The sequence below is a fragment of the Diceros bicornis genome, chromosome 6, assembly GCF_020826845.1.
Source record: "Diceros bicornis minor isolate mBicDic1 chromosome 6, mDicBic1.mat.cur, whole genome shotgun sequence".
Classification (NCBI taxonomy): domain Eukaryota; kingdom Metazoa; phylum Chordata; class Mammalia; order Perissodactyla; family Rhinocerotidae; genus Diceros; species Diceros bicornis.
In genome coordinates, this window is record NC_080745.1 from 85,716,225 (window position 1) to 85,731,527 (window position 15,303).

The following is a 15,303-nucleotide window of genomic DNA, read 5'->3' on the forward strand; positions in this document are numbered from 1 at the left end:
CCAGTCCTGCTTCCCTCACTCCACACAGGGGTTGATCTTGAGTGCACTCCCCAGGAATCTTCCCTCACAAACCTCTATGCCAGAGCTTGTTTCCCAGGAACCCACCTCCTGATAGTCAGGACCAGGTGTGGTCTGAGGAAGCAGACTCCAAAATGGGACTCGGGGGCTGGCCATGAGGACTCATCATTGGCGGTAAGCGGAACACAGATAGCCCTTGACTGTAACTCATTTTCTCATTTAATCCTCACAATACTCCCAGGGGGTTGGCAGATGTTACCATCCCTATTTTAAATTGTGGAGATCAAGGCTGAAGGTGACCTGGCCAAGGTAATCCACCAGGTAAGTTGGAGGAACTAAAATCCAGGCCACTAACTCCAGATCCAGGATTGTTTTTTTTGTTTTTGTGAGGAAGATCAGCCCTGAGCTAACATCCGATGCCAATTCTCGTTTTTTTCCCCTGAGGAAGATTGGCCCTGGGCCAACATCCACGCCCATCTTCCTCCACTTTATATGGGCGCCACCACAGCAGCGGTGCGTTGGTTCGCGCCGGGGATCCGAAGCTGCGAGCCCCGGGCTGCCAAAGCAGAGCGCGCGAACTTAACCCCTATGCCACCGGGCCAGCCCCCAGATCCAGGTCCTTTAATCACTTCACTGTAGTTTTCCCCAAGAAAAAGCAGCTTACTGATACCACGTATTATTATCTACTGAAAATGTATTGGTATAGCTCAATAGCTCCACTACAAAGGGTTTTTTGATTCACGGTGATATGATTTTACGCTTTCTAGTGAGTAAATATTTGACAGTTTTCTTAGTACTACACTATTATGCCTGATGTGCCTCTGAATAATCCCCTTGCATGGCCACCAGTGGACGTTCAGTCAGTTCCTGACAGAGGGACGGCTGAAGGGCTGATGACCAGACAGTTTTTAAGTACTTCATTTGATTTGCGCATTCTAATAGAGTTCTTAAATGTTTTCACATTAGGTTAGAAAAAAACTTGTCAGTAGTTCCATTTAGGTTTACAGATGGAGGAAGGCAGAGGAGACTCAAATGCACGGCTGGTTGGGGAAGTACTGTATTTGGAAGATCTACATGGAAATATTAAAAAGAAAATGGGGCAGATCTGTTTTGATTTGTAGTTGGGAACCAATCAGGCCCCTAAGGACTTGTTCCATGAAGGCAGAGATGCTGCCATATCCATGTGTCCCCCCAGCCTGCTGTATACTCAGCACATGTGGACACAAGTGAAGAACACCTTGGGCCTTCAGGAAGATGGTTGCCTGTTTGGATGCATATTAGAGCCTGAGACCATCTCGTTAGGTGACAAGGTAGAGTTGTACTGTTCATCTAAGATAAAGAATTTGATGTGATGTGTGGCACGTGTCAAATGAGTTCACACTGGGGTCTTTAACAATATTTACTCAACCACAGTAGCTAGGAAAGTGTAAATCAGAACTGACTACTCCTTGTTAGGACTATTACTTTTGGCTTGTTTGAATGGTAAGTGGGAGGAGAAATGTTATTTATCTCATTAACCCAGAAACTACACAGAAGTCTCTCCTTTTATAGTCAGGGTCCTCTTTCCAAAGCCCTTTTCTGAGATGTTGAAGGTGTGAAATGCTGAGACTCTGTGTTAAAGCAGTAAGGCATGTGAATCAAGGAGATTTCAGTTCCCTCTGTCACAATTTAGTTTCAGAAATTATAACTATTGTTTATGTTTCAAAGGGCAGCATATTTCCATCTAGAAAATGAATACATCTAATGCTGAAGACTGCTTTTCTTAAGTAAAAATAACCTTTTACTTTTAACCTAATGTTTACTTAAAATGTTTTATGTGTATGAAAAAGGATGTTTTCAATTCATTTAATATTTTGGTGGCTTTAGTTGTTTAACATGAGAGCTAACTTACGTAATGTCTGTTCATTTCAGTTGTCCTGCAAGGAAACACACTCTGACCACAATGACATGAGGACCTGTACATCACTTTGATGAGATGCTCCCTACTTTATTCAAAATGCATATAGCCATTAGGTGGCATTCCTCCGGCACTCAGGAGAAATGTGTCTCACTTAAGGCTGAACCCTTAATTTAATAGTTCCTCAGCTTCTGGTATTTGTAGTCTGTTCTCTGATGCACAAAATGCCTTGCTATGACTGTAGCCACAATCACAACATTCAGAGCAAGGACCATGAATGAACATAGATACAGGCTGTTGAAAGGTTGATTCTGAGTTTCTTCTTGATGTATTTGATACCAAAGTCCTATAAATGGAAACAAGATAAAAATCATTTAAAGAAAAGTATTACTTGGCATTAGAAAATTGCATAAATTTATATCTCTACGTGACCTATGAATCTTATATATCAATGACTGTATAATATATAATGCCAACACAACATACAGGAACTGTTACCAAATATTTGATTTAGCTTATGTTTATATTTAATTTCAAAGACAAGATACACTTACATTTGTTTGCTTAAATAGTCAACTTAATTTGGTTCCCTGACATAAGGTGGAAAAACTTGTGAAATTCAAGCATAATAGTCAAATGGAAATGCAGGTTCATTTATTAATGGTCTCTATTTCCCATAGTTGCAAAATATATTTGATTAATAGAGCAAAAAAGTAGTTTCTTCTCTTGAAATAGGAAAAGGATACTTTTCTAATATGTGTGATACTTCTATAATAACTTTCATTCACGAATTTTCAACTAATTTCAAACTAATATCCATAGATGCAGTCTTTTTAGTGAGTGTGTTTATAAAATTAATGAATTTAATTTTTGTTTGTGCTCTTTTGTTTTTGTCATAGAAATATTTTGCTACAAATGAAAATCAAACTCCTTCATAGTTCATTCAAATAATAATACAGAGATCATACGATTCTTTTTATGCCAGAATCATTTTCTCATAAGATAAATTCTGGCTTATCCTAAGCCATTTAATTATGGATTATCCTTGAGTATTTACTATTGCCTCTTTCCCACACAACCTGGCAGAGCTCAGGTTTCAATCCTTTAAAAAGAAGCAGGGCTGTCTTGAAAATATAATATATTTTCTGTTTTAAAAAAATAGCTTTTTTCCAAATAGGTGATTGTGTGGGATGCTGGTTCATCTTATTTTACTCATTTAGGAGTTAAAATACATTATTTTTGACTCAGTTATCTGCCATGGTGCCTATAATAAGGAGTTAGGAAGCTAAGGAAACTATTGTTTATATAAATGACAACATTATATTTATATTTATACTCAAAAGCCATGTGAATAATGGTGAATTATCAGAGTATAATGTGCTTAAACTGTACGTGGTTTACATATTATCAACTAAGAGAAATAAAAATTAATCTTGCATGCCTAAAACTCATGACTTATTTAGAGCTTTGTTAAAACTATCATAAATCTATAAACTGTACACGCTGAAGAAGGACTACATTTGAGCAGCATTTTATGAGCCATAAGGTGTTCTTATATCTTGAAATAGCTTTTTTCTTACCTGAATTTCCACTTGCACTTCGATCCCTTTTCAGACGAATGGGTCCTACGATGGAATTAGCCTTCCATTTGTATGAAGAAATGTCTCGCTTCCTTCTAGAGACACAGCCTTGTTGGCAGCGAGACTGTTGGTCGCTACTATCACATATCAAAACCTCACATTGTAGATACACGGAGCTCAGAGTTCTCAAAAATTTAAAGGCATTAAACTGGAATCTTGCATAGTGTCTAGATAAGGGATATACCTCACAAGTCTCATCTCGAGTACATCTGGAACAGAATTTATGATACATTTAGAAATTTACAGAAGTTCAGTCTTTTCAATAGCAAAAAGAGATGATACAAAGTTTTCTTTGAACTGTCTAATATGTGGATCCAAAAATCTCTCTAGAAACACAATGTCTTGAGCTTAGACTACAGTGAGCTAAGACTATAGATCTGATTCTTGGGTGAGATAAAGTTTTCTCCAGCTCTAAAATTCCTAGACCATATGAATAAATTAGAAAATCAATTCTGATATATCAGAATCAAACACCTTACTTTACATACTTGCTGTGAATGTGTCACTAGGGTGGATGTAGTTAAAGTCCATCAGCTTATAGAAAAAAAGGAAACCTTTCATTTCAAAAAGGAACTTTCTCTTTTCTTTCCTAAAGAATGCCACATATACTTTACTGATTACGTTATGTTTATGTTCTAAAGCTGGAACGCAAGAAATAATCTTCTGGGTTTCTGTTGAAAATAACCAAAATGTGAAAAAAGCAAAAAGAAAATAAAGCCTTCTTGACAAAAATAAATTTGTTTCTACGAGAAAATATTTTGTAAATGCACTTAAAATTGTAGTGGGTATGGATTGTAGCTATAGAAATGTTTTAACTGAAATTATTTGTAACTAGTACACAATAACCGTTTTATAAAATGATTAAAATAAATATATTAAACTCCATAGTAGTACTATAAAAAATTATATATATTTTAATTATATATGCACACACATAAAATATTACTTCATTAAAGTCAATATCAATCCTCAGAAAGAATATCAACCATCAGTACATACCCATTCTTGACTAGGTCATAGGTTGGAGATGCAAAGTCAGACGTGGGAGAGGTGATACAGGTATCAAGAAACACCACCAAATTTGGATCTGAGGTGTGTAGACTGACTTGAACAAAAAGAGTTTGATTCAAATCCGCATAGTATGGTGACTCCAGTATAGGCTTTTCAAATGAATTGGATTCATAAAGAGCCATGCTTGTGTTATATCTGCCCAGCACATTTTGATTTTGTATTATGTCATCTTCTGTTATGTACATTATCTCCACAGTAGAATTATATTCCATTTCACACTTCACAACAATCTGGAGATGTTTCTTACGGGTGATCAATTCAGAAGTTAGGGATGGAATAGAGGTGATTCTATTCGTGTAAGTAATTGAAGGACCTTCTACCTGCAGAGCAAGATGGAATTCAAATGTTGTATTTTAAGCCCAGCAATATTTTCGAGCATAGATGTGAATAACATTTGCAGGCAGAGACACAAGTTTCTTAAATCACAAGTAACAGCTTTCATGTCAGAATACTATAAACCTTAAATGTGTTTTATTTAAGAAACACATTATGGGTAGCAAGGAAAATGTGAGATGAGAGATTCAGTTTGGATTAGAAAGACTTGAAGATAAACTTGGACAGAATTTTTTTCAGTTACATTAAAAACAACTTTGAATGCAATTTTCTAGCCCTATAAAGTCTTGAGACTCTATACCATATAGCCTTCCATAAGTAGCAGTAAGGTAGTGTGGCTAACTGGGCGGTTTCCAAAGTGCACGCAGACAGGGGTCCTGCAGTAGGTTCTCCCCAGGCTGCCTTGCCTAGGGATTCACAAGGTAATAGCCAGGTGTTCATTTTGGGCAAAAAAATAATGATTTCCTTCTATCCTTATTGATTTCCTTCTATCCTAAAGAATGGAGTGTAGCCTCCATTCTTTTCAATTAGGTGGTTGTTTAACGATCTGATTGAAAAATTTAGGGTATGTACTCTCAAGGGACCCCACAGGCTGAAAATGTTTGAGATCTTGAATTGAAGTTCTAGAAAATGTAAAACAAATCACAAACTTATGTCCTTCATGTTTAAAATAAGGATAATGTTTTTACCTTCTGTCTTTACAGGGGAAAGAAGAAGATCATAAAAATGCAGCTAGATTTTTGCTAAATATGAAATGTAAACATTTTCTATACAAGTATTACTGGTAGGCTGTTAAACCCACAGCATATAGATGTTCAAACTCTCTCCAGTGAATTTTCAGAGTTCTTTACCTTTTAGAAAAGATAACCACCCTCTAGTTACCCTGAAAATGAATGCATTAATATGGCATTTGTGTATAAATGAGTGTGTGCAATTATATGTCCACATATGTCTACCACGTGTTAAGCCACTAAGATCTGGGAGTTGTGCGTTAAAGCAGCCAGCAAGTATTACAGTGTCAGCATTACCCAACATGCTTTTGGCATTCGACAAAACCAAGCTATTGGTGTTTCACTTTACCTTTTTGATTGTACCACATCCATCAAGAGGGATAGAAAAATCCACCACATTTGATACTTTTGGTCTGCAAGTTGGGTCATTTAGTTGTAAGTTACTCTCATTGTATTTAAGTGATTCCAGGTAGGATTTATTTATAATAACTCTCATCCTGTCAGAGGAGCAAGTTAAAGATGCTGTCCAAAGAAAAAAAATATGATCATGTTTATGTCAGCTAGGAACTTTGAATTTTGAAAAGTTATGTGTACAGAAGAATATATAAAAACTCAAAACCCGTTTTGCCCGAAACCATAATCAGAACTCTGAGATAACAGAACGGTTGATCTGCCTTTTACAATGTTCACTGTGTGACCTTGTTTGTGGCTAGAATCTGTAAATCAAATATTTTTAATTGTGTCTTTGTAGGAGGCATCAAGGGAAACAGCCCATATTTTCTGCGGAAATCTTTTTCAGCTTAATAAAATCATTAATTTCCTCTTGTATTAAGCAATGCACACAACTAATTCTCAAGCTTCAGATTATGAATATGTTCCAAAGTATCAAATAGGGATAGCCAGAGACAGCTAAGAATCAAGGAGCATTTTCCATGTACACAATCTTCAGAGATCTCAAAATAGCTAAGGAATGTAAAATATGACTTACTAGTGTTGACATTTTCCATATAAATCGAAGTGTAGGAAGCAGAAAAGCCCCGGTAGGAGTTGGCGTAATCCGTAGACAGCACGACAGTCAACGAGTCTGATGAGGATTCGAAGGTGGGCTTCACAAGGCCACACACTTGTGCAATCAGGCCAGAGGTGGTGGAGGAGCCGTCATAGACAGCAACAAAATCAAATCTGCAGTGCTCGTCCACTTCTAGGCTAGAGATGCAGGGCTTCTGGTAGAAAAGCTTTTCAAACCAATTCAATTCTATTTTCTATAACCCAACAATCCCATTCTTAAGTGATTAAGGGTTTTTCCTTACAGTGCTATCTATCTCAGGTTTATGATGACAAACCTGGGGCTTTATCAATCCCTGACATGACATCAGAATGTTCAGAATAATCGACAACTTAGTTCAATGCAATAGTATTAGTGCTTTCTTTACAAATAAATTCTTTGAAAAGAATTGAGGGGGTTCGTGTGATAATTTCTCTTCCCCAGGACCCCCATGTGCTAGGTGGGCTCACTGCATTTTCTCCAACAGGAGAAATGGACCACAATACTTACAAAATCTCTTTGAAGTTTAATTTTATCTTGTAACCTTTCTCCACTTGAATGTGCCACACACAATAGGCCAGCTCAGGGTGTGGTTTTGGGTAATTGGGGCTGGTGAAGGAACCTTCCAAAGTGTCCAGATAACCCCCACAGTTCGGAATAGCTGAAAGGGATGAGGGTGACAAAGAGTGTAAATCAAGATAAAGGCTTCTTTTAATTTCTGTGTTGTGGAAGAAGCTTAGTAAGTCTCCCCTGAGTTTTATTCCATCTCCATCTTTTGAACTGGCAGCATACCGAGGTTTTCATCCTTCTCTATCACTGGATTTTCTGCCCATTGGTGCAGGGCAGAGATTGAATCTTTATACTGCTGCCAAATGGATAATATTAAAGTCTTGCTATAAGATCCATCCCAGCTGTAGAGACCCTCCATTACCTGGACTGAGCCATAGAAAGAAAAGTCACACTCTGAGAACTAGCATTGAGGGCTCTTCCCCACTTAGCCCCAGCCTAGCTTTCCAGCCTCATCGGCTACTACCATGTGACCTGCTATTCCAGCCTGTCCTTTCTTCCTGTGTCTCCTTGGACTGTTGGTTCCAGCTGACATGAGTCCTCCTCCACTGATTCCCACCTCTCCCTACTCTAGTCACTCTATTGTTCAAACTCACCTCAAATGCAGCCTTCATGAGTTTGGCCCCATCCTTGGTCCCTCCCTTCCCCAGTAGGTAAGCAAGCAACTGGACAAATGAAGCATGAAGAAACAACACTGAAGGCTCTTTTTAGGGGGAGGTAAAATGGTTTAGATTGGCTAAAGCAGAGGCTACATGTCAGGTAGTGGCTATAGATCAGGCTTGAAAGGGTGCCCTGGGTCTGGCTTGGGAAAACCTTGACTGCTGCACTCCACAGATTTGTTAGCACCAAGGAATCAGTGGTTTAAGCAGGAGAGAGATGTGATCAGCTCTGGGTTTCGGAAAGCAAACCAGAATGGAGCTTTACTCGTGAACTCACAGAATTTCTTGGCATTCTGCTTTGGGCTGGAATGGAATTTAGGTGCTGTGAATACAGAACCATGTAATTGTAACTGTTGACTGCCTGATAGTCTTAGATTCGGATGTGAGGTCAGAGATTCTCAGCATGTGTTCCCCTAATGAATCAGACCAGATGGAGGAGTGATCCCTGAACAGGCATTTCAAAAGATCTCAGAGTTATTACTAAACAGGCTGAGCTTTGAGAGTCTGCCTTGGTGTCTAACACAGTACACCTCAACATGTAGTCATCTGATCAGCCCCATCCATCTGCTTCACCTGGAAGCTGGTTAGAAAGGCATACTCATGGGCTCCACCCCAGAACCAATGAATCAGAATCTCTGTGGTGGGGCCCAGAAATCTGTGATTCCATAAGCTTTCCAGGTGATTCTTATGCACACAAGTTAGAGAACCACTGCTCTCACAAGTAGAGAAGTCTCTGAGGCAATAGACTCAGACTCAAGGTTACAACAACCTAGGCAGGAGAGTGTGTAACCTTCTGTGCCTGCAGGTGGCGTGTGCATACAATGTGTAAATGAGAACTTACAGGTGTCAGAAGAGAAGTAGTAGTAGAAAATGAAAACACTTCTTTGAATTCTTGCAGCGTCGGTGACTATTTGAACCGTCAATGTATCGAATGATGATTCAAATACAGGAATGTAGTCATTTTTACTGCACACTTTCCCTAGCAGAGACCCCTTAGTAGAGTTCCCATCAAAAACTTGAATGTTTTCACTTTCACAACTTCCATCTGGATCAAGCCTGTGAAAAGAACACACCTGTGGTTAGAGACGAGCCTCCAGCAAAGGGGGTTTTGCAGAGTTTGTTGACATTGGCATCCCACTTTACAAAACGGTGGCACATCTGTGTTCATCTCAACCACTCCAAGACCAACCCCCCCCTACCTCCCCCAACATCAAACCACATACTAGCAGTCTTAAATGACTCAGGGAACTGAACTGTTTTGCCGACATCTTACATCAAGTAAGTGAGGAAGATGGGGCTGGAACCCATCTTCTCCCTGCTTCCATCTCTCCTGTTCCCCAAACCCATGTGACTGTTTGGTGTGGGACCTTCTTATTTAGAACGGATCCCCTTTGACAGTTGAAATCCAAGCCTGTGGAAAGGTGAAGCAACTCTTCTTCCATGGCCACCTCTCTCAAGATAAAGCTCTTTGGCATCTTCCTAGTTGCCCCTTCCTTTCCTCACATCGCACTTCCTCATTCTTAAGGACAGTCTCATGCCCTGCATTGGACAGGGCAGCTCAGGATTATTGTTTTCTGCCGATTCTGACATTGTCTCTCCAAATGCTCCAGAGGACGTATTTCCAAGATGACTTAGAGGAAAAAACACAAGGGAAGACAAACCTGAATTCTCCTTCCATCTTAGTCACTTCCTGCTGTGTACTTTGGATGAGTGATTTTACTTTTCTTGATTTCAGTTTTCTGGTCTGTAAAGTGGGGATATTACAGCCTACTTCATACTATGCCATGAGGTTTATAACATTCTGCACTTGAAGCACCTGGCATAGGCCTGGCACACAGGAGGTGTCCAGTAAACGTGAAATGTTAATTTCCTCTTCCCTCGCTCTTCCCATGCTCTGTTCTCTCCTCTCCTCTGTTCTTACACAGCAAGAATAGTGTATATGTTTCTTAATAGCCCTACCATTCCAGGAAATTTAGACATCCCCCTTCTCTCTTGTTTCTCTGAGGGAAATCAATTCCAACTTCAGTGGTCTAGGGCCATGATTCTCATAGTGTGGCACCTCTACCAGTAGCATCAGCAACACCTGGGAACTCGTTACCTATGTAAATTCTCAGGCCCAACCTACCCCATCTGATTCAGAGAATCTGGGGCTGGGGCCCAGCAACCTTGCTTTTAAAAAACCCTCCAGGCGTTTCTGCTACTCTCTCCAGTTTTAGAACCACTGGGATAGGGTAAGAGCACAGGCTCTGAGCCAGGTTGCTTGGACTCAATTCTTCTCCCACTTTTATTAGTGTGTGACTTTGGGCATGTTAAGTGACTTCTCCGGACTTTCTTATCCATTGAATGAGGATTAGATTGCATCTACCCCAGAGGGCTGTTGAGAGAATGAACTGGGCTGTCCTCATGAAGCCCTGAGAGAATCTTATACTGCGACGTCCTGTTCTCACCTTGTCTCATTCTGCCATCACCTGGGCACTTATAAAAAATTCTTGTGAGTGTATATTTATGTCAAACTACAAAGTTTAAAATAAAAAAAAAAAAAACACTGATGCCTGGGTCCCACCCCAGGATTTTGAGCTAATTGTATGGGGTACAGCCTGGGAATCTGAGTTTGCGAAAGCTCCCCTGTTTCTTCTAAAGCACAGCAAAGTTTGGAACCATGAGTTTAGTGTTTTAGCACCTATAATCTGAAACTAGACAGTCTGGGTACTAACCCTGGTCATTCTACTTACTAGCTGTATGACCTCAGACAACTTCTCAACCTCCCTGTGCCTCTAGTATTTGTACTGACCTCGCAGGACTTCTGTGACAAGCGCCAGGAGCACAGTCATCAGTCAGTGACTTTCAGCCATTATCATCATCACCGTGGTCATGGGGGTTACCACTACCTCTAGGAGCAGCTGACTTCTTTCCACAGACGCTCCCTAGTGTGGCCAAAGAGTTCGACTACCATCATTAGGAACGGAAGCCTCTACTTACTGCAAGTTCGAAAAGATGATTCTGATGCTTTTGTTTTCTGGTCTTTCTAGTGTCCAGGTGCAGTCCTCACTGGGATTGAGCTGTAGGATCAGGGCTCTGTGGGTCTCTGCCACGTTGGAGCCCCCCAGGCTGGCACTGCAGCTTGATTTGCCTGGTGGAGACCACAGTTGGCACTGAGGAAAGTCGGCAGCCCCTGCCCTCCTCCTCCAGGGATTGGGAATCTACCTCCCATATGTAATATCCATACAGGTAAGTGTGACATGCAGGTAAGTGTGAGTGGTATTTAGCTCACTCCAAAGTAAGCCACCAGCAATTGATTTCTCCTTCTTAGAGCCCTTGGGGAGAAAGTATAATTTACGATTTCTCTACATATGGTACATAAAAGAGTAAACAACATATTCAGGCCTGAAGAAAGATGGTTTTAAAAAGAAGCTTTAGGGGCCGGCCCCGTGGCTTAGTGGTTAAGAGCACGCGCTCCGCTGCTGGCGGCCCGGTCTCGGATCCCAGGCGCACACTGATGCACCGCTTCTCCGGCCATGCTGAGGCGGCGTCCCACGTACAGTGGCTGGAGGGATGTGCAGATATGACATGCAACTATCTACTGGGGCTTTGGGGGAAAAATAAATAAATAAATAAAAATTATAAAAAAAATAAAAATAAAAAATAAAAAGAAGCTTTATAGCTAGAATATATAAAGAACTCTTATGACTCAATAATTAAAAGACAAATAACCCAATTAAAAATGGACAAAGGACCAAAATAGACATTTCTCCAAAGAAGACATAAATGGCTAATAAACACCTGAAGAGATACTCAACATCATTAGTCATCAGGGGAATGCAAATCAAAACCACAATGAGATACCACTTCACACCAATTAGGATGTGGAACAAAAACTAGAATCAAAAACAGAAAATAACAAGAATTATCAAGGATGTGGAGAAATTGGAACCCTCCTACACTGCTCATGGGAATGTAAAATGGGACAGCTTCTGGGAAAACAGTCTGGCAATTCCTCAAAAGATTAAACATAGAGTTACCATAACCCAGAAATTCCTCTTCTAGGCATATCCCCAAAAGAAATGAAAACATATCTCCACACAAAAACTTGTACACTAATGTCCATAGCAGCGCTAGTTAACTAAAAGGTGGAAACAACCCAAATGTCTATCAACTGATGAATAAATAAATAAAATACGGTATATCCATACAATGGAATATTATTCAGCAACAAAAAGGAATGACATACGATACATGGTACAGCATAGATGAACCTTGTAAACATTATGCTGAGTGAAAGACCACATATGGTATGATTTCATTTATATGAAATGTCCAGAATAGGTAAATCTATAGAGACAGAAAGTTAGATTAGTGGTTGCCTTGAGCTAGGGGCATTGAAGGAAATGGATAGTAACTGCTAATGGGTACAGAGTTTCTTTTTAGGGTGATGAAAATATTCTCAAATTAGATAGTGGTGATGGTTGCACACTGCTGTGTATACACTAACAACCACTAAATTGTACATTTTAGAAGGGTGGATTTTATGGTATGTGAATTATGTCTCAATAAAGCTTTTACTAAAGAAGAAGAGGAGGAGGAGGAGGTGCAGCAGCAGCAGCGACTCGGATTGAATGTGAACAAAAAAATCAAATAATTCATAATGGAACCCGACTCGTGGTTAAAAACTCCACCTAGAAACAGCTTTTCATTTTCTTTTTTATCTGTGACTGATGAGTGGTGTCCTTATAACAATAGTCTTTTATTTATTTTTCCCTAACAATAACTATTATGTTTATTAGTAAAAAAAATCAGAAAGCAAAGACAATTAAGGAAAATTATAATCCCATCCACCCAGAAACAATCATCATTAAACACTTCTTGTAAACACTTCCAGACCCTTTCCTTTCCTCTTCTACTTGCAGATTTTTCAAGTGCTCAAATGTATATGTTTTAAACATAAACACCATCATATTGTACAAATTTCAGGTAGGGTTTTTTCTCTTAAAATAGATCCTGGGCGCCTTTCTTATAGATCAGTCTTATTTTTAAGTTGCCGAAGAGTACTCCTTTGTATGGATTTACTATAACTTACAGGAAATGATGGAAATTTACTTTGCTTTTTTTCGTGTGAGGAAGATCAGCCCTGAGCTAACATCTGCCAATCCTCTTCTTTTTGCTGAGGAAGACTGGCCTTGAGCTAACATCTGTGCCCATCTTCCTCTATTTTATATGGGACGCCGCCACAGCATGGCTTGACAAACGGTGCATCGGTGCACGCCCAGGATCCAAACCGGCAAACCCCGGGCCGCCGCAGCGGAGCGCACGCACTTAACCGCTTGCGCCACCGGGCCGGCCCCCTACTTTGCCTTTTATAATTGTGTAAATGCATAGTACATACACCTTTGTGTACTTTTATGATCATTTCCTAAATGTTAATTCTTAGTAGTGAAATTACGTGGTAAAATTCTTTGTGCTTTTATGTTTTGTGTACATTGTCCTATGGGCCTGAAAAAACTTAGTACTGATTCAAAATCCCATCAAGAACATATGAGTAAATATTTTCTGTCTTAGGGCCAATGGCAAATATTAAAACTTTAAAAACTTTTGGCAGAGTCCTCTTGAAAGGAGGTCTCCTCTATTTTGATTGTAAAACGTGGTTCAATTTTCTTACCTTCAGGCTCAGTCGAATTCAACTCGGCCAGACACGGCACAATGAGAAGGGCCAAAGGGATGAGCCTTCGCACAGCCTCCATCTTTGTGAGGGGCGGGGCAGCCTAAACGGCTAGCAGGATTTATACTTCTCTGTGTTTCATAACTATCTGGTTTCATAAGCTTCCTGGCGACCTCCAGGGAAAAGTGTCAGTTGGACCATGCAAGCAGTAGATTTATGTGAGAATGTAGCAGCTGTGTGACTGGTTTATCATCAGCAATTCCCAACAGTGAGTGTTTGCTCTCCTCAACTGATTCCTGGAAGGTTTGCAGAGAGTACCCAGCTAAAGCTTGTCACGGGGGATCTCCAACACCTGGCACACAGTAGGCACTGAGTAATTCCTCGTGGCACTGACTTGGAGTTGAGCCTTTGCCCTGTTCATTTGTTCAGATCATGAAGCGGCTAACACCACTGACATCTTAAGCCTTCACTGATCTTTTCCAAAAATTAAAGTCTTTAGGGGTCCAAAGGATCAGCTCAGGGGTAGAGGGCACCTGGGCAAACCCTGGGTCTGACGCCTGCCAGGATGCTGACACTGAGGGAGGTGGAGCGGTACGGGGTGGGGAGGAAAGAGAAAGTGCAGGTCCAGGTTCAGTTGCCAAGAATTTCAAACCATTATGTCCAGAGAGCCTGAAGCAGGTGAATTAAAATCCCTTAGGCACTACATTTTACAGATGACAGAAAGGAGGCCCGGTGTCCAAGGTGAGACCTGTGCTGCAGAGGCAAGGCCAGCACCTGTGACACCAGGAAGTTGTGCTCACGAGGAGCTGCCCTCTTTTCACTCATTCATTCATTCCACAAATATTCATTAGCTCCTGTTCTAGGGCCTGGAGATACAGAATTGAACATGAGAACCCAGTCCTTGCCCTTGCAGAGCTTATTATCTAAGTGGGAGAAACAGACAACAAACAAGCAAAAATAAATTACAAATAGTGAGAGATGCTATAAACATAATAAAACAAGGCGATGGGATAGAGACTGACTACTTGGGAGGGAATGCACTATTAGCGTGTAAAGAAAGGCACCTTGGGAAGATGAAATTTGAGCAAACACAGAGAGGCATTCGTGTGTGATCTGGGCTTGGAGGATGCATTGTAGGCAAAAGAATGGTCAAGTGCAAAGGCCCTGAGGCAGGAACCAGCTGGGCACATCTGCAAAATAAGGGAAGGCAGGCCAGTGTGGCGGATGTGAGTGAAGGGGAGGGAGGTAGGAGGTGAGGATGGAAAGGAGGGGCAGGTAATGGTCAAACAGTGAAGGCCCGCAGGCCAGGTGAGGAGTTTGGATTTTATTCTAAGTTCAACTGGAACTTTTTGAACAGAAAAATGATGACTAATTTTTAAAGAATCTTCCCAGCAGCTCTGTAGAGGTAAAGGTAGATATAGACTGGATCTTCTAGACTGAAAGCCTTCCTGGTTGCCCTCAACCCTTTTATGTTATTCTGACTATCCTGCAGTCCAGAAAACCTTACTTGGTTCTGGGACATTGGGGTTCCTGGGGCGGTCACAGTACTAGACTGTGACCCAGGGGATACATTCCTAGTTATGTCCCTGGAGCAGGGATTTGGCCTCACGCCAGTGCTGCAGAGGCAAGGCCAGCACCTGTGACACAGGGAAGTTGTGCTCATGAGGAGCTTGGACACTCACCAAGGTA

At 40.7% G+C, this 15,303-nt stretch overlaps 1 protein-coding gene across 1 annotated transcript; it reads right to left on the bottom strand.

Moving 5' to 3' along the window:
* Nucleotides 1-1,904: 1,904 nt before the first annotated feature.
* On the bottom strand, nt 1,905-13,696 carry CUZD1 (CUB and zona pellucida like domains 1). The gene is made up of 9 exons (XM_058544395.1): nt 13,615-13,696; nt 10,941-11,091; nt 8,803-9,017; nt 7,246-7,396; nt 6,679-6,896; nt 6,040-6,212; nt 4,555-4,946; nt 3,496-3,764; nt 1,905-2,261 (listed from the first exon to the last, which is right to left on the bottom strand). The coding sequence occupies exons 1-9, from the start codon at nt 13,694-13,696 to the stop codon at nt 2,089-2,091; spliced, it is 1,824 nt and encodes a 607-aa protein (XP_058400378.1). The 3' UTR covers nt 1,905-2,088.
* Between the last annotated feature and the right edge of the window lie 1,607 nt (nt 13,697-15,303).

Bases quoted from the DNA above. Each gene is read 5' to 3' on its own strand.
- CUZD1 (XM_058544395.1), bottom strand. From the start codon at position 13,696: ATGGAGGCTGTGCGAAGGCTCATCCCTTTGGCCCTTCTCATTGTGCCG. The intron at 4,947-6,039 runs GTAAAGTGAAAC...CTTGCTCTGCAG, and splicing joins GATGTGGTACAATCAAAAAG to GTAGAAGGTCCTTCAATTAC. The intron at 2,262-3,495 runs GTAAGAAAAAAG...TTCCATTTATAG, and splicing joins AAGTGCAAGTGGAAATTCAG to GACTTTGGTATCAAATACAT.